General features: G+C 34.8%; 3 protein-coding genes across 4 annotated transcripts; 1 reads left to right on the forward strand and 2 right to left on the reverse strand.

The window, feature by feature from the left end:
• Positions 496-3,259, reverse strand: LOC105172760. The gene is made up of 4 exons (XM_011094337.2): positions 2,508-3,259; positions 1,458-1,513; positions 1,168-1,360; positions 496-1,027 (listed from the first exon to the last, which is right to left on the reverse strand). Exons 1-4 carry the CDS (start codon positions 3,156-3,158, stop codon positions 674-676), a joined length of 1,254 nt encoding a protein of 417 aa, XP_011092639.1. The 5' UTR covers positions 3,159-3,259; the 3' UTR covers positions 496-673.
• On the reverse strand, positions 4,768-8,183 carry LOC105172761 (urea-proton symporter DUR3). 2 transcript variants are annotated; one of them, XM_020697034.1, is made up of 9 exons: positions 7,801-8,183; positions 7,599-7,706; positions 7,418-7,513; positions 7,045-7,127; positions 6,727-6,947; positions 6,374-6,480; positions 6,057-6,295; positions 5,314-5,963; positions 4,768-5,215 (listed from the first exon to the last, which is right to left on the reverse strand). In XM_020697034.1, the coding sequence occupies exons 1-9, from the start codon at positions 7,984-7,986 to the stop codon at positions 4,926-4,928; spliced, it is 1,980 nt and encodes a 659-aa protein (XP_020552693.1). In that variant the 5' UTR covers positions 7,987-8,183; the 3' UTR covers positions 4,768-4,925. The 2 variants fall into 2 exon arrangements, with proteins under 2 accessions (XP_020552693.1, XP_011092640.1); XM_011094338.2 differs by having other exon boundaries at positions 6,374-6,636.
• Positions 14,354-17,787, forward strand: LOC105172762 (ubiquinol oxidase 2, mitochondrial-like). Its single transcript, XM_011094339.2, has 4 exons — positions 14,354-14,894; positions 15,017-15,145; positions 15,524-16,012; positions 16,106-17,787. The coding sequence occupies exons 1-4, from the start codon at positions 14,484-14,486 to the stop codon at positions 16,163-16,165; spliced, it is 1,089 nt and encodes a 362-aa protein (XP_011092641.1). The 5' UTR covers positions 14,354-14,483; the 3' UTR covers positions 16,166-17,787.

Raw genomic sequence — 20,070 nt, forward strand, 5'->3', positions numbered from 1 at the left:
ATTTCTTAAGGATGTCATCCACCATAGTCTCTTGCTTTCGAGCAAGAACAATAGCTTGATTCAACGTAGTAGGTTTCATAATGGCCACATAACCTTTAATTTCATCTTTCAACTTACTGATAAACTTCATCATAGAGAAGTCTTCATTTAAGTTCTTGTTGAATCAGCATGTGGGCTTTCAACTCTTCAAATTTCTCGAAGTAGGCATTGACAGTGGTTTCTTGACGCAACATGTTAAACTCAGATACCACTCTTTCATAATCAAGATCCTCGAATCTCTCAAGCACAGCCACTGTTAGTTCAGTCCAAGAAGGTACTCTTTTTTCAACTTGTCCCTGATACCACAACTCAGCTCTACCTTGCATACGGATAGAGACTAATGTTACCTTATGTTCCTTGATTTAAGTTTTAAGAATGATTTAATTGATTCTCATTTTTCTTTTTGCCTTTGTTACTCATCAAAATGTTTGCCTTACATGGCAATTCATTTATCATCTAACCAATTTTAATATGTGAAGTGATCTAACTAATGACCTCGTCTCATGGATTAAAGATCATTAAGAATTGTACATCCTAGCTAAGAGCATGATTTGGCTGCTCAAACTACTTCATTTGCATTAACCCCAGAAAAGCTTAAAAAAAGAAAAAAGAGAGCAAGTGAGGACCAACATTTTTATTGAACAAAAGGATACCTGGAGACATAGTATTCCCTTACACGAGAAGCACCATCTCTGGCCAGAATTCCTTCAAGATCTCCTATAATTCTGGCCAGCCATATCTCTAAGCTTCTCTGGATTTCTTTAAAGTTGTTTCTAATAGAGTCTAGTGATCTTTTTGTGCCTAGTTTCGCCTGGCCGTCAGGCTCCTCTCTTTGATAGCTCTTTAAAGTCTCAGTCTGTAATGCCGTCAGTTTCTGATTAGTTTCAGATGCACGCTGCTGCAGCCGAAATGCTTCAAGCAAATACTCGGTTTGCCTTTGTGTCCTAAACTCTGAACTGAGGGTGGGCTCATTGGGATCACTGGCTTGCTGCAGAAAACGGGGCTCCTTTCAGAAAATCTTTAAGATAGCATAGAATGAGTTGATTAACAAACTAAAGGAAAACTCAAGGTTAGCACAGGTTGGTGCTTTTGTATTAGAGAGGTTTGAGACATAAGTATCACTGTTACCATTCTTCCACAGAGATCGCCTATTTTCCCAGCTAATGCTTGATACCTCTTGGCCTGCTTACGCATTTGCGATGGTACCTTTGACAGGTCTGCCTTACAAACTCTTTCCATATTTAATAATTCCTGCTCGAGTGCTTTTAGTTTAGAAGAAACTCCAGCAGAGTCACCATCTACTTTCCAAGGGGATTCCCTTCTAAACAAGAAAAGTTACGGCAATTCATTAGGTACAATGTGATTAGCTTTAGCATCAGATTTTCTTCAAGTTCTTCAGTTGATACTAGTACTATTACCTTGCCACAAAATGCTTTAAATGGTACGTTGATTCAACAGATTCATACTGCATATCCTACACAAAGAAGATCAAGAATCATCTATTAAAAAGACGATGTGATTCCAGCAAGGACTCAATTCAAACTTTTCAGCCAAATTAGCATCTTGATAAGAGATAGAGCATCTTGATAAGCAAGTCTAGTCATTCTTAAATCTTAACTTGATAGTGTGTCATTTACAATGTGCAGAGCAACTTATATTTAAAAACAACTTTTCCAGAAGAAACAAATCCAAATAATGTTAACAGATCTTGTAAAGGCCAAATACACACACTGTTCAGAAACCTACTTTTTGCAAAGCCCAGGTCCCGGCAAGGAGCTCCAGTGATATCGAGCAATCACATACATGAATGCATACAAAAGAATCAGGAAAGGTAAAATGCACAAAGATAAGAGAATAAGAATATGAAAGGAAAAATCCATGAAAAAAGAAACAAAAGAAGAGCAGAAAGAGGACCTATCATTCTAAGCTGACAACTCTACTTGAAATGTCAATGACATATGGAATCAACTGTACTCTTATTTCGAAAAGACTAAATTTTTCACAACACATTATAACAATAAAAACCCTCGCCAGTGAGAAACTATTAGGGAGAAGCCAAATGATAGTAATGGGATATGTTGGCAAATCTATTTCCGCAGGATTTTCAATGGAAGAACTACATTGGATAGAAGAAAGAAAACATTAGATCCCAAAGCACTAGAACTATAGGCTATAGCAGCATTCAGAAGTTGAGTGGCCCAATCCCATCTTGGAATCTTGCCAACAAAGGGAAAATAGAAAACATGAAACTCAGTAATGCCAAGAAAGATATAATATAACAACAGCAATGATGAAGAATCTATTACTTTGTTACAGAGAAATGAAAAAGGGCAGAGAGATATCAGAAGTTGAGGACAGTAGCATCAAGAAAGAGGAGCAAACTTCAGGACTAAGATATTAGCAAACATTTGAATTTGATGGCATGAACAAAAATCAAAAAGCTGAAATGAAGAATAGTTTAATTTTACCGGCCAGGTATTAGCTTTTTCAGACCACAACTTTGATTCAGCAGAATTCAAGAAATCTGAACTAAACCCATTGTTACTCTGTCCATATACAGCTCTCATTGCATCCAACTCCTCCACCCTCAACCCCATGTCACCAAAGCACTCCCCACTACTCTTCTCCACTTCACAGTTACTTCTACTCACAAAGTTTAACATTTCATCCCTTTCACCGATTTCCCTCTTCAAATCTTGAACATTAGCATTCATCTCAGCCTCCAATCTTTCAAAGTCTTCAACTTTACTCCTCAAATACGATATTTCCTCGTTCCTCTCATCGATCTGCTGCAACAGCCTCTTCTCTTCCTGCTGCCAAGCATGTCTGTGGCTTGCAAAGATTTCAACAACTCTTGCATTGGCCTTGGAGTCCTCCTTCCTTCTCCAGTGAAGCTGCTTCAGCTGCTCCTCTGCCTGCATGAGCTTAAAGGAGAGAGCCATGTTCTTGTTCTGCAGTGCAGAGAGTAAAGGGATGGAGTACTTGGGCAAGAACCCAAGAAAGATTGTGAAACTGAGGCCTAAATATGAGGCCAAGAGCTCCCCATAATGCTGATCATCATTGAGTTCTTGTTGTAGGTGGTGTTCATGGGTTTCTTCTTGTTCTTGGGCAGCAGCCATTGCTCTGTGAAAAGGTTGTCTCTGTTTGGAAACTGGATGCCTTTTTATCTGTGAGTGCTCTTTTCAGCTTTGTGTGTACTTTGTGGGTTTTGAGATGTCTGTTTGTGGCTTTGCCTCTTTTTTAAAAGACTCCTTTTTGTTTTCTATGTAAGGTCCCCTTTTCTTTTTGAGGATTACACCATTCTTTTCTTAAATTGGCTGCAATTACACCTATATCTCTTTTAGTTTCAAAAATTATATTTAATATTATTAAAATATATTTTTATCTAATAAATAAGTTTATTTTTAATTAATTTATCAAATTTGAATATATTAATCAAAAATCAAATAAAAATATATATTTACCATCAGTTGATTTATTATGAATTTATTGTATGATCAAATAAATTTTTTTATTACCAAATTACCCTTATACGTTTTGACATATTAATGCATGTGATGAGGTAATTTAATTATAAAAGATTTATTTGATCTGCAATAAGTCATTAATAAATCAATATTGATTTTCATTGACTTTTTTTTTCTAATATCAATAAATTCAGTGAATTTTGACTAACGAATTGATCTATTTATTATACGGAAGCAAACTTTAAGGTACTAAATATAATATTTTAAACCACAAAAAATTTACATGTAATTATATTGAACTTCAAGAGAAAATATAATTATCCTTTAGTATCTATATACTGGGTAATTGCAATCACACCCTTAAACTTCGCATTTGACACTTTCGAACTACTTAACAAAGTTTGATACTGAAACTACTTCTTTTATGTAATAATATATTAGTAGATCAAGCTATAATAAATAATTTAATAATATTATTTAATAATCATCTATTATAAGTAATAAAAGAATATTAATTTGTAATGAAAGACCATAGAAATAGATTCAAATCAATAACTTTATACTTACTACAATCAACACATGACCAGTATATCAGAATCCGTCGACCTGATATTTTAATTGGCTGGCCAACAATTTCCATTTCGGAATTGAGAAACCTTAGTATATGTTAGATAGGGTTGTTTTTCTTCAATTAAATACGTAGGTCATTTTAGAAAAAAAAATATTTTAATTGATTTTCACCACAATATTCAGGAATATTTAAATTTAGAGAATATACCAACAATTTTATCAAAAATTGAGAAGTCCCATTACATCCTTTAACTTCGAAAACTTCTTGATGAAGATTTTAGTTTCTCTCATCTCCATCATTTATTATAATTTAGATATCAATTTTATATACGTCAAACCCTAAATATGGCAAATAAAAGAAATGAAGGGCCGAAACACAATTTACCCTTAGTGAAGGGGCCAAAGGCGAAAGAGATCCTTTTGCAATTAATGAAATGTTGATTCAACGGTCACCTTTTCATTAATGAAAATGCAGATTCTCATATGAACAGATTCAGGTCCCAGAAGGGGTAGTTCAGGCTTTCAACATGCTCTTTATTACCATATCTGAACAATTTCTAACGCACCTTTGGCTTTCCTTTGAACACCAAAAATTTCAAGAATGTCCGATCTGATCCAAACAATCATATTTTCTGGTACGTGACTGATCACTTTTATTATACTATACGCTAATTAAACGATCAATATAATATGTGGGCTTTTCGCGTTTAAATGAATTTGATCCGACCTAAAATTTTTCGTTTGAACAAGCTGGCCTTTTTCCTCGGACTTAGTATATAGGTTAAGGATATAGTTGGCCTTAACATTGGATTCAAACAAGTTTATATGTCCTAAAACATGTGCATGAAGTTATTTAATCTGAACTTCTATTTCTGATGCTTCTTTCTTCTTGGCCTTCTCTTTCTCAAGTAAGTAGATTCTTTCAGCTTCTGGCATTGCTGATATGATGGTCTGCAGCTTGAAATTCAGCTCTTCGATCTTTTCGACTAACCTATCATTAGTGGACATGCCGAGCAGGACGTTCTGGATCGTCTCCCAGCTTTCCACCAGCGGCAAAATGATAATTACTGCCGAACCAATTGTTCCCCATGCAATAGCTATCACTGCCCAGAATGTGAAGTATCCCGTGTTGAATTGCCCTACATAGTCGAAACACAAGTGTTAGACCTTTAAATCATAACTACAGATAATTCTCTTACATCTATGGTTGTTCAGGTTATAGATAGAATAGACTTGCCTGCCGGGAGAGTAAGAATAGGCCACAAGACAGCAATGACTAAAGTGAAGCCAACGCCCCATTTCACTATCCATCTCTTTGCTCTAATCAGCTTCTCCTCCTTGAACTCGTCAGCTGATAACTCGCTCTTCTCCTTCTCGACAACGGTAATCTGTTTAGTCGTCTCCCAGTCATAGTCCTGAGGCCAAATGTAGCTGCATCCAGCATGAACACCTCCACCTACAAGTATAGAAACCAAGTTTCCAGCAAGCATTGGTGCGTTTCTTCCGGTTGTGTCAAGGTTCACCCGCCCGTATTCTACCTTTGTAACCGTCAACCAAGTTATAATTCCAAGCAGACAACCAGTAACCGTACCAAGAACTGCACCTGTTGCATTTGCTTTTCTCCACAGAAGCATGAAAGCTATGGGAAGAACTGCAGATCCAATGAACACTCCCATTGCCAAATACATCCAACCAAGAGAAACTCCAGCCTTGTTCAGTATCACAGCTAAGATTCCCATCAAACATCCGAAGACTAGAACAACTATCCTCGACACTTTTAGGATTTGTTTCCCACTAGCATCGGGATTAATGTAAGTACGGTAGATGTCATACGTGCATAATGAAGAAACAGCAATCAGTTCAGAGGAACCAGCAGATGTTACAGCCCTGAATCACCATTTACATAGATTTTTCAACAAAGTTTGTAGTGTAGAAAGAAATTTAGGCTAAGTTTTTTGAATTTGTTGATTATAAGCTTACATAAAGAGCATTGTGAGGAGAAGCACCGATCCGCCTTTTCCCATCAAAGCAATTGCAGTGGCAGGAGGAACAAGTCCATGGCTCGCCTCAGTTGCAGTTATCGGTAGATCAAGGGCTAATGCTCCTAAACCGAGTGATGTTGCCAAAGAAAACGGCACAGCAAACCATACCAATCCTCCCAACAAGTAGCCCTTGTGCGTTGATGATGGTCTTGCCGCAATGGCGCTTACCCAATATCCCTGTAATTCCAGTAGTTGTTAAAAATGGATTTATAGCCCATTGGGAAAATTGAAATGCTAAGTGATGGAAACACATACGTTATCAACAAAAACGGTACCGAAATTCCCAACAATGTTGATGATGCCAAAAACAAGACCTCCAGAACTCAACATTGTGACATACGACCCTTTATAGTTGCCGTTAACTGGACCACAAGATTGGCCAACATGAGAAATTGGATCCTGACAGCTTCGTGCTTTACTGGAAACTTCGAGCAAACGTTGGTAAACAGTGCTTGGGCTGCCAAGTTCATTGCTAGCAACATAGACTAGGTATACAAAGATGACTAAAACCACATGCACTGCAATGAAGAACCACGATTATGGTTCATGGAAATAGGACAGTCTAGTAGATTTTTCATTAAGGTTGTTTGAATGAGCAGGTTACCTACCTATTACAGAATGAATGTAACTTGCCAAGAACGTGGCTTTTAACCCTCCTGCTAGTGTGTAGACTATAACACCGAGAGGTATGAGAAAACTTGCAGCATAAATGTTCACTCCAGTGAGAGCATTCACAACTGCGGATCCGCCAAGAAGAAGCATGGCCGTAACAATGATGTTTGTCATGAAGCAAAATGTTAGGAAGACAATATGAGCGGCAGTTCCCCATCTGACAAACAAGAGAAGCAGTTCGATTTCACTAACAATGTTAAGAAACATGAAATAAAATCATCAGATGTTCCTGGATTAGTAAGAAGGCAACCAACCTTGCTTTCACAATTTCACAAACAGTATGAGCATGAGGAGCTTTTCTTTTGATCTCAATGGCCATTACACCAAACAAGAGCACCTGTTTATTTGTTCTTGAAACTAATAAGTATTAGGACATATTTCAAACAGAACTTCAAAGATAAATTGCTCTTAACTCCACCTGCTCAAGTTTTTTTCTTCTAAGAATTAAACACAAGTTTCTCACAACAACACTAGATGGCACCCAAAACACTCTGTATAACTGCGCGCACACGACCCCAAAACCTTGTAAAATTATAATGGATCATACTGCACACTCCACTCCGACAATAAGTGCATCAAGAACAAAACAACATACTTGCAGTGGACAAATGTAAGACTAAGACACACCTGGATGGTAGCTCCACTTGCATACCAGAAAGGACCACTAATTCCATACTCCCAGGCAACGTTGGAACTCTGCAAGATTGTAGCAGCCCAAGTCCACTGCAGAATCATAACCTTAAGTACACCGAAAACACTTTCAACTGTGATGCTCAGGACGGGACAGCAACCTGATTTATATTATTACCTGGGACACAATCACGCTTGCAATCAGCCCTGTTTTAACATTCCTACCTGCTGTGTTGAACCATTCTGACGTATGACGAGAACCCACATACCTCTTCTCCAGCCACACCTAATCGTAATCCAACACGAGATTTTCAGACCACAAGTAGTAAACTTTAGTACTATACTTTTGGGCATAGAAATGGGTAAGAAATAGATATTACCAGGAAAGAGGTAAAGACAGCGAAAAAAGCCCCGAATCCAAGAATCACGGAGTACCCAACACCCTGATTGAGCACAGCCTTTCCTTCAAAGAAACTGGCCTGCCTGAAACAACCTCCGCCGTCTTCATGATAATACTTTGCTGAGAATTCGAACGGCGGGCAGTTTGTGGCCGGCGAAGAAGCCATGAGATTTTTGCTTACAGTTCTCTGCTTTCTTCACTGATGATCCTCAACATATATATTACAGCAAGAAGCGAAGTTGTAATTTCTTGTGACGGGATATACTATAATGTCTGATTATAGCAGTTCGTGAGTCAAACAATGTATGTATTTTCAAGCTAATACGATGCTGGAGGAATCTCTTGGATGGCAGTGATTGTTTTAATCAGTCACTCTCAATTTGTTTTCTTTTCCTACTGAGCCGGATAGGAGACTTTTTGTGCGTTTGCATGCTTTCCTGTTGTATTGATTCGACCTTTCGATTTAAGATATTAGTACTGAGTGTTTGTTCTTCAATAATTTAAATTTTTAGGTAAGGAAATCCTTTAATATGGTATTAAAATTTGGTAACAGTAAGAGATTCTATTTCGTATTTTGTTGTCATTTTTCTATCGATTTGAACTTTTAAACCACATTATCGATTAACATCCGACAAAAATGTTGTTGTCATTTTGTTCGATGCTTAGAGTTGTTACTATGTAGATATTTAATTAAAACAACATTCGTTTCTCAAAATAACGAGTTGTAGATATCAAAACAACATTCGTTTCTCAAAATAACGAGTTGTGGTAATTTTAATTTTTTTTATAAGGTAAATTACAACAACTTCTGAATTTTGTCATAATTATGAATATCCTCTTGTTGTTTGAAAAATTATCAATATCTCTAATTTTAACGGTCGTCCAACAATTAGCTCAATCCGTTAGGTTTCCATCTATTTTTTGTGGTGACCAGACCAAAATATCATTGTAGATTAAAAGGTATAATTTTATTTATTTTTTAAAATTTTTTTATTTTTTTATGGACTAAGTAGACAATATTTTTATAATTTTTAAAATTTTTTCATCCACCCGTTTGATTTTTCTTATAAGTTTTAAATTTTTAAAAAATAACAATAAAGATAAAATTGACAATTTCATATTTCCATCCAAGGATTACATAATTTCATCAAATATCAGGGAGGTTTTTATAATTTTTTTCAAACAATAAGGGGTATTTATAATTATATCAAACTTCATGAGAAATTATTATAATTTATCCTTTTTTATATACACACTTAAGATTCGAATACGAGATTTTCCATAAAAAAATCTTACACGGGAACCATGGATTGTGCCCCGGGTAACTTGAGAGGTTTGGGGCTAGACAACAAATAAGAGGGAAGGAGGCATTGTGAGTTTATGTGAACTTGGATGAAGAAAATATTGCAACTTGCGACATTGAAGAAAAGTATTCGAGACAAGTGCATATGTATATCGTTAAATTGAAGAAACGTTTCTGTCAGTATGTTTGAAAGCGTTGCTGCGAGGAACGTCCAAACAGTTATTTTAGCTAAGTACAATGACAGTTGGCGTATTCTTTTGACTTTAGTATATTCCAAGTCAATGCTGTGTGACGATACCAAAATCAAATAAATAAAACAAATAAAATAGAAAATGATGTATAATAATAATAATAATAATAATAATTATTAGATTATTATATATATAAATGAAGCAGCTTTGACTAAATTTTTTTAAAACTTTTATATTTTTAGAATTTATAATGCGTTGAAATTTTGTTTTAAAAAATACTTGGATAAAATATGAATTTAAAGATGTTGCGTATGTTGATTGCGTAATTAATATAACTAAAACTAAAAAATTATTACAATTTTAAAAATAAATTAGAAACACTTAAGAATTTATAAGTTTCAAACATGTATAGAATATAGTCAATTTAATGTCAACATAATCATCTTTGTTACACCCTATAGCTAACTCGCAATAAAATAATCAATTAAACTTTTTTTTTTTTCATAGTTTGCTTACCAGAAGGTGATATCGTGTTTTTCCCGTCAACTCAATCTCACTGTTATATAAGTTCACGTGAATCCCCTTGGCAGCCGGCTCATTAATCTCATCTCGCATCATAGCTCTTTCTGTATCACATCTTTTTTGTATCGCATCAAAGCTCTTTTTATTTTATTTCTTTCTCATATCGCATCATAGCTCTTTTCATCTCATTTCGCCTTACAGGCTTTTCAACAGCATCAAAGGGTATTCATATCACAATTATATTTAATTTCCACCACTTCCTCATTTCCACATATCACCAATCTTGTAAGCAACTAGTAACATAAAACCATATATCGATATATTCTCATTTTCGGACACCCACAACACATCATATAATAAATATAATATTTTAATGGATTCTTTCATTTCAAGTACACCATATCGTCAATCAAATTAAATCATCCACCAGTCATATATTTCAGATAAACCAACTTCAACATGAATTCACAAATTTATATAACAGCAATACCACAAATAAAGGAAACATATATAGATAATGCTAATTATTACTTATCTCGACCTTACATGCTTTTATCTACTCAATAGGTAATGGTTCGATCCTTTCACTTTACCCCCGTATCCTATAATGAGTTATAACGCATATAATTAATATATCGAGAATATTATAACTTTTAAATAGAATATTAAGTATTATTCTCACCAATTCTAATAATTCTTTAATATTTATTTCTATCGAAATATAAATTTTCGTTCTAGTTCTTCTTAATAACTAGACACTATAGGCTTCATAAAAATACTTATAATTTATCAATTAATTCGTAGGCATTCATTTAACCAAACCCCTTATATATTTCTAACTATCATTTTTAATAACATTTCAAATTAGATTATCATTAAAAACCTCATTTTTGTCGTTAATAACATAATATACCTTAAATATAATTTTCAGAATATTTTTATGAATTTCCTGTCAATCCGTCAGAACTATATAATTTAATTAAATAACAATACATAGAATTGCGTAATTAGTTAATAATTCCGATGGAATTGTATAAATTAATTATAGTAATATTTAAATCTAACAAATTTAATAATCTAATCAACCAACGATATCATTTTTATATCCGATCTGATATTCAATTCGATACTATTTAATTTAATTAAATAACAATACATAGAATTGCGTAATTAGTTAATAATTCCGATGGAATTGTATAAATTAATTATAGTAATATTTAAATCTAGCAAATTTAATAATCTAATCAACCAACGATATCATTTTTATATCCGATTTGATATTCAATTCGATACTATTTTAAATAGCCAAACTCTTAAAATATTCCAATTAAATAGTACATAGCTCAATATAAATAATATTTAATAAATGGACTAATTAAATAATATAATTATACAAATTAATATAAATTAAAATTAAGTTTTCGTACCTCTGTTTCTTTTCTGTTTTTTTTTTCGTGAGAGAGAATTGCAATTTTTTTCAATTTAATAAATAGACTAATTAAATAATATAATTATACAAATTAATATCGTTTTCAATTTCGCGATGATCAAAGGTTGGTGGATTCATAAAAAATTGACTGAACTGAATTGGGATTCATAAAAAATTGACTGAATTGAAAATTGATAATTGTTTTTGATAATTTTGATATTCAGTTGGATGTTGATTTTTTACATTGATAAATTGAACTATATTGATATTGAATTTTTATAATATATAAATATTAAATATTTATTTTAAAAAAACAATAATGTTCTAATTAATAATTAATTGTATATTGATACAACCTCAATTATTTTTTTGAAGACCAAAGCTAAAAAAGTAGGGCCCAACCGAGCAGCCCAGGTCAGAAAAGTATTAAGCCCATAGTATGGTTTATTCCTACTAACCTAGAAAGCTCAAGAAACAAGGTGAATCAGTATACAAGAGAGACGACAAGTTACACAAGTTGCTGACACCTTGGACACGTCATACTAAAAAATTTTCAACTAACTCCAAATAATGAAATCAACTATTTGAGCAGCAAGTAACAGATTTTTGGAATTTTAGGCAAAGTCGGCAAGACTCTACAAGATGATCATATTTTTGTCTAGATAATCACGAACGACTCAACACTCACATTTTCTCATACTCTTACCCTCATTTTCTCTCGATTTTTAGCTCACTTTTTGCATTCTATACGAATTAGATCACGTTATCGTCATATTTAATCGTTGTTCTCGCATCATCTCGAGTTATAATTTTGGTGAAAATCTTTCTATCCTTATGGCTCGATCGCACCCCGATAAGCACCAAATAGAATAATTAATCGACAAATAAGTTATTAAACATAAGATCCTTTATTTTTCTCAAAAGATAAAATTTTAATTCTGTAAAAATCCAAATCTAACTGAAATTTATTTAATTATTAGCTAATCGGAAATTTTGACTCGATATTGTATACCACATTCGACATGGCAAATTTTGATTCGATTTTACACAGACGAGACGCCCCTAGCCCATGTAATTATTTTGGCTCATAATTAATAAAACTCATAAATTAAATTAAAAAAATAAAGAGTATTATATTTAATTCAAAAATTGAACAGGCTCGTTCAATTATACTTATACTAATGTATAAAAATATTCTCATTATTATCTCGAAAACTTTATATTATTTAATATATGATTTATTACGTTATTCAGTATATTTAAATTTAAAAACCATTATTAACATATCAAAATTTCAAATTAATAAATTGGGGTATTCCAAGTTGGTAATCAGCAGCCACATCTTTGACCCACACGCAACGTTTCATCGACTTGTTCCCCAAGAAAACACTTTCCATTTTTTTATTTTGATTTACACACAATACACCCACCAATTAAATACGTGCTGTTTTTACAATTCCAATATTGCCCTCCACGCATCATTCTTCCCCCAATTTGGTATTTGAAGGATGCGTGCATTTGTTTCCGTTAATGCCCTCCACTTCCGTCAATTTTCAGTCAACCACCCAGTTTTTTAATAAAAATATTTAAAAATAATTACATTTGAACTCCCTAATTTATATTTTAGGGATAATTACATTTCCCTCCCTTGAATTTGGTGTAATTATACGTAAATTCTTTGTAGTTTGAAAAATTACATTTAGCATTCTTAATATTTACTTCTGTCTAACAAATAAGTCCTTACTTTAACAAAAAAAAAATTTCAATAATAATTTAGGTAAATTACAATGACTTTCTGAGGTTTGACATAATTATGAATACCCCCTTGTTGTTTGAAAAATTATTAATACCCCCTAGTTTTAACGATCCTCTAACAATTAGCCCAATATTAGATTTCCATCTATTTTTTATGGTGAACTGATCAAAATGCCCTTATGGATTAGAAATTAAAATTTTATATATTTTTTTATTTTTTTATGGACTAAGTGGATAATTACTTTATAATTTTTAAAATTTTTCCACCCATTCTTCAATTTTTTTTATAAATTTTTAATTTTTTTAAAAAAATGATGCAGTAAAAAGTAAAGTTGACAATTTCATACATCCATATAAAAACTTCATAATTTTATCAAACATTATAGAGGTATTTATAATTTTTCAAACGATAAAGAGGTATTCATAATTATGTCAAATTTAGAAAAGATCAGTCTAATTTACTCTTATAATTTTGATGAGGATGTTATTAAAGCACAAAGGTCGAAGAGTGTGGTCGCATGTGTGATCGCATACTAGGGTGTACAGAAGACATTTAGGAGGTCACATGGTGCGATCGTTGGGTAGTTTGTCACCCATTATGGCTTGATGACATCTCTATCGGGTCAGGATAACCCGGGTCCGACCCGTAAATTGACCAGAATAGGTGCCATCTCTTAAAGCTGCTTAGTCATTGCATGCGTGGCCATGGAAGCAACACCTGCCCAGTGGTGGGCCCCAACTCTTCTCCTATAAATGCTCCAACTCATAAAGGGACAAGGTACTTGATACTCATATAGTATTTCACTCGCATATTTAGATCGCTGAAGTTTTCCTTCGATCTCTATCTTACTTAAGCATCAGAGTGTCGTCGTTGGGACGAACTCGATTAGCTTAATGTTCTTTTTTTTATCTCCAAATAACATGTTCAAATTGGTGGCATAGAGAGATCGTGAGCGTTGATCGCGACTAAGCAAGATTAACCCGAATCAAATTTTTTCTTCGATACTAAAGTTCTAGAACTACTTCTTTGTTCACTTTCTTGTTAACCAAACTACAATATTCCACGAATACTCGTCCATGCATATTCATTGAACTTCGATTTAGGGCCATTTTCGTGATTTCCCCGTCTCCAGAATACTCTAAAATCGTTAATTACGTGCATTAATGATAATCTACATTAAATACTCACAAAATATCAAAAGGTCAAAAGTGGAAAAATGAAAATACGTATTAGTTGTTTGTTCACAGCACATCACCACCGCCTTGGCGCCTTCCACCAACTCATGCACGTGATATTACCTCTATACCCCTATAAAAGGACAGCTTCTCGCCCCTCAGCCACCATACAACAACAGCTCGCGACAACGTAGCAAACAAAACCTTGTTCTCAAAGTTTTCTCTCCAAGATTCTTGTAAACCTTAATTTCTTGTTCAGATCTCTTGATTTTGTCCTGAAGAGGAAGATGATGAGCAGGAGCGCAACAAGGGTGGCGCGATCGGTGCTAACCCACGTCGGCCCGCGTTACTTCTCGACCGCCGTCTCACGAGGCGGTGCTGCAAGTGATGTAGCAGCACTTGGTGGCTATGTTCATGGTGGCGCCGCTAACTTTGTCCATGGTCCTGCTAAGGGTCCTGAAAAAGTGGTGGTGACGTGGATGAGGGTCCCGGTTCTTGGGTCGCGTAACGCCAGTACATTGGCTTTGGGTGAGAGGCAGCAGGAGGAGGAGAAAAAGAAAGTGCAGGCGGGATCGGATGGTGGCGCCGCCGCTGGTGGTGGTGGAAATGGTAATAAGTCGATTGTCAGTTACTGGGGCGTTGAGCCTGCGAAGGTTACCAAAGAGGATGGCTCGGAATGGAGGTGGAACTGCTTTAGGGTAGGAGCCAAAAGCAAAAACGTTTACTTCATATATATCTTAATTCTTGATATATATATATATATATATAGTTGCGTATTTATATGGTCTAATTTATCATTTTGGGTTTTTTGCAAATGAAGCCATGGGAGGCATACAAGGCTGATTTGTCAATAGATCTGAGTAAACATCATGCGCCAGTCACATTTTTGGACAAGGTGGCCTATTGGACAGTCAAGGCTCTTAGATTTCCTACTGATTTATTTTTTCAGGTATGTTATTGCTTTTGCATGAATTGATCATATTAAGATTGAAAATCGACATTATTTTGAAGAAAAAGTAATCAACATGTCTATGAAGTTAGAATCTTTACACGTTGCCATTATTGGTTTATTTGAAATATTTTGGGCGTGAACAGAATTTATCTGTTTATGTTAGTTAATGACAATGGCAAGTGATAAACTCATAATCAAGAATGTTAGTTTGTGTAGTTGAAGTTGATTTGCTGTCCACAGTGTACAACCTTGGCTTCTTTGTCATCTTCTAATGTTTTGTGCTGTAGCAGTTACAGTATTTGATTTAGCATCTTAGCAAAGAGTGGTTTCTAAATTCTTTGCATTTCAAGAATTAATCTTTCTCCAATTTTGCAGAGGCGGTATGGCTGGCGTGCAATGATGCTGGAGACGGTTGCGGCCGTCCCCGGGATGGTGGGAGGCATGCTGCTGCACTGCAAGTCGCTGAGGCGGTTCGAGCACAGTGGCGGCTGGATAAAGGCCCTCCTTGAAGAAGCTGAGAATGAGAGGATGCATCTCATGACCTTCATGGAGGTGTCTCAGCCGAGGTGGTATGAGCGCGCCCTCGTCTTTGCGGTCCAGGGCGTCTTCTTCAACGCCTACTTCTTGACGTATCTCATTTCTCCAAAGCTGGCTCACCGCATTGTGGGCTATTTGGAAGAAGAAGCAATTCATTCCTATACAGAGTTCTTGAAAGAGCTGGACAAGGGCACCATTGAGAATGTTCCGGCTCCGGCTATTGCTGTTGATTATTGGCGCCTGCCGAAGAACTCAACACTTCGTGATGTCGTCATGGTTGTCAGAGCCGATGAGGCCCACCACCGTGATGTCAACCACTTTGCATCGGTACGTGAAACATCTTAACAAGTTCCTATTATCAGACTCTGTCTTTTATGCCTGATTTGTATGCTGATAAGATGCTGTTGGCATTGGTTGCAGGATATTCACTACCAGGGACACGAACTGAAGGAAGCACCGGCCCCGATCGGATATCACTAATAAGATGGACAGAGGTTTCTGATCTACACTAGGGAACGCGGCATGAAGAATGAATCTCACTCTGATTTATATCTTAAAATGTTGATTTTTTGTTGTCCTTCTTTCTCTGTGTTTGGTCTTGAAGAGTCTGAATTATGTTTATGTACATAAATTTCATTGTCAGCACAAATATATATGTTGATGAGCGTCGGGTATTGATTAATAAAGATGTAAAGTTTTGGACCGATACTAATTTACGCTTGTAAATGTGGTTTAAATTGGCAGGATTACATCCTGCACTTTCTTCTGAAGAAAAACTGGTTTCTAGACGGGGAAATTGGATTGAGTTGGATTGTGAAGTATCTCAGAAGCAGTCTCCATTAGTATATAGATTAATTTGAAAGGAAGTTGCTTTTGAAGACTATAAAATTGCGCGGCAGAGCTATTCTCAGTTCATTTCTTCGCAAAACTGAAAAGGGATTTAGGCGAAACCAGAGGATGGCAATCTGCTTGAGCCAATCTGTTGAATTCCTGAATGGAATTCTTGTTTAGGTTTACTATTTTAAAAGCTAATGAGTTGGTGAGTGTGAAGGGTTCATGTGGTAACAAGAAGGTCAAGGAAAAGTAGCAGCAAACCGCACGTCTCCTACGGTCTAGGAGACTACCTGAGGCGTGAAGGTATTATGTTGGGACTTGGCGAACTCTCTGCCTCACAATCTTTATGTGGAGAGGAAGAGAAGTCATCTACATTATTACATCATAGAACATAGCTTCTTTTACTGAAGTACTGTGGTAACATGTTTCTTTACGCATTTGCTTGTGTTCCAATGGAACAGTTGAGTTCAGGTAGCAAGAGAAAAGGCACAATCATCTGATCTTAAGCTGTTTGATGTAACATAAACTCAAAATGCCATCAGTGGACAGAGCAATCATTCTCCATTTGTTATTACCACGTAATGCCAACTGAGATTCTGCAGCAATTGCACAGAACAATTTACAAAAAAGACACCAAATCAGTCCCGACGAACATCTATGGGAAACAATGGTAACAGAGGAAGATCATTATAGCGAGCACCAACAACCCTGATTGGCGTCCCTCTTCTGACAACACCCAATGCAGCAAAAAGAAGCCTATGACTAACAGGCATCCCCACCCAAGTTCCTCCCCGTTGCATTTCACAGAAGCCAAGTAAGCACCAGCCAAGTATATGATCAGTATCAGCATGAGGGGGCCGAGAAGCATAGTAGTCACCGTGTACATTACAAGAATCAGAGCAAGAGGTAACACTATTGTGTGGCTGGTGGAATAGACGGCTAGGAGCACCAGAACCGGTATAAAGATGAAGCATGTAAAGACAGCATTTTCGCCCTCCGACACCAGGGGGAGATTGAGGCTGACAGAGGAGGAGCTGCCACGGAGGAGTAGGCCTAATCCCACCACCGCAAGAAGGGGGACGACAGGAGACGGCCCTTTTGGCATATCAGACGGCTGCTTCAAACTCTCTGTATTCATGATCAACCAAGAACAAGATGCCGTTGAGTCGATGGCTTGATTTCACTTCGTCTTTACTTCCACTTCGCATTCATTGTGCAAACTTCATCCAACAAATGTACATATATATATAGACAGAGAACTCATTGTAGTTACTGGTGAATCAAGATTCGGAAGCTTAAAGAAAGAAACAAGTCTTGCGTTTCCACCCTTAATTCCGCTGATTGTTTGCATCAAAAGCAGAAAGGCGAAAGGAAAAGCCAAAGAAAAGGATTAAAGGCAAAGATTCTTAACAAATTACAGGACGAGATGTACAGGTTGATCCAGAAAAAATTCAAATGACTGGCGACAAATAACAAGAAATCCAAAAGTTGACCGGAAAAGCAACACTTTGTTTCCTATGTTTCTCTGCCTTTGCAACATAAGAAGAAGTGGGGATTTAAGGAATAACACAAAGACAGGTACAGTATGTTTTAACCAAGAAAATGACATTAATCAGTATATAATTCCTGGAAACTCATATCATTTTGCAATAGAATATTCAGACTGCCGGAGAAAGACAACCTTAAATTTCACTCCTACATAAAAAGTATGACGTTAATGCAATCAAGAGAAGTTCCTGCAATGGCTCTTGAAGTGCTAAATTACCCCATTTGAAGTTCTTGAAATAGAACAGCGACTGCAAGTACAATTCTAAGCTTTACCCAAGTACACTCTTTGTTCAGACCAATGGTATTGGCAATAATATCGGTAGATATTGTCTCACACCGGCTGCATTATAAGATGCTATTTTTTTTTTTTATAAAACAAAAAAATAGTAAAATTACAAAATCTAATACAATTGATTAAAAATTGTTATATGATGTGTATTTGAATTTATTAACGTCACAAGGGTCTAATCTATATAAGGAAAGATCGCAATGTGCTTTAGTATATTTGGAATCTTGAAACATGATTTGCAAAATAAAAGATGTTATGAACTGTACTGGGAAAGCTCCGATTATAACTTTCAGTGCTTAAGTCAACAAAGTTATAAGATGAGGAAGGTGAAAGTTTTAGTAGAGTATAATGTAGCCGAAGTTGAACTATTAATTTAGGAATGATCTATTGATCATCGCGAGTCTATACATATCCAGGTTCAAGTTAGATTGGAATCAAATCGGTACGATCTGTATGTAAAAAATGTGAATCGTGGCCTGTTTTATAGTTAATATAAAAATTGGGGGCGTTTGAGTAAATTCTCAAGATCTTGAGGCAAACCCCCACATCACTACTACATATTAAGAAGATTTAGAATACAAAATTTCATAAAACATTAACGAAAATTATTTGTTTAGTCCTTTAAATTTGCCTATTATTAATTTTAATTCTTTAAATTTATCCATTTTAATTTTGTTCGATAACTTTCAGAATTGTTTATTTTAGTCCTTTTGATCCAATTTCAAATAGTTTTACCCTTACACAAAACCAATTTTAGTCCATATATATCCATTCATTTTGCATCTCGTAACTAATGTTCGCCTAAAATGGTATAAGAATTTAAGTTTGTCGAAAAAATATTTATTTATATTACACTTAGAACATTAGCATTGACTATTAGCCTTTATATCAAATGGCAAAAGAGTCCGTACATTAAGCTAAAGGACCAAACCTATGAAAAATTGATAGATAAAGGACTAAATCTAATATTGTAAAAAATAAAATATCAAAATGAATTCAAACCAAAATTATAAGACGAAAATTTTCTTTTTCCCTAAAACATTATTTTCAAACTTGAATTTGCCATAAAAATAGTTCATTAGCAATAGCAGTAATAAGAAAATATATTTAACCCTTAAATTTATGTCTACAATGCTAAAGTATTTGTGTCCCAATCCTCCAATTGTGTCACATTGACCGACCTATAAATGTCTTATGTGTAGAGAAATTATTATTTGATCCCTTTTTTATTTTTATTATAGAAAAGTGGGTTGGAATAGGGCTAGAATGAACCACCTGTCCTGTACTATAACTTCAAACTATTATTGACTTTCAATAATTTAAAAAGACTGAGTAAATAACAAATAATATGCGAGTCTTGGATGATTGACGGGGTCGTCCCTATAAAAAAATCATTTTTTTTTATTTTATATTTATAAATAATTATGACTTAAGAGTTATGATACGATCTATACAGTTATTATATCAATATAAAAATTTAAATTTTAATCAACATTTATCATAATTTTAATTATGAATAATAGCAGTTGTTCAGTTTTAATTAATATTTATTATGATTTTTCACTATTGATCATAAAAAAAACCATATCTCTTCTGGCATGTCCACAAGTATATAAATATATATAGAAAAAAATACAATTTGTCGTAATATTGCAAAATGAGCAAATTACCCTTTATGAAAAAAAATACCAATTTACTCCTAGATGGCATTTTT

The sequence above is a fragment of the Sesamum indicum genome, linkage group LG10, assembly GCF_000512975.1.
Source record: "Sesamum indicum cultivar Zhongzhi No. 13 linkage group LG10, S_indicum_v1.0, whole genome shotgun sequence".
Lineage (NCBI taxonomy): Eukaryota > Viridiplantae > Streptophyta > Magnoliopsida > Lamiales > Pedaliaceae > Sesamum > Sesamum indicum.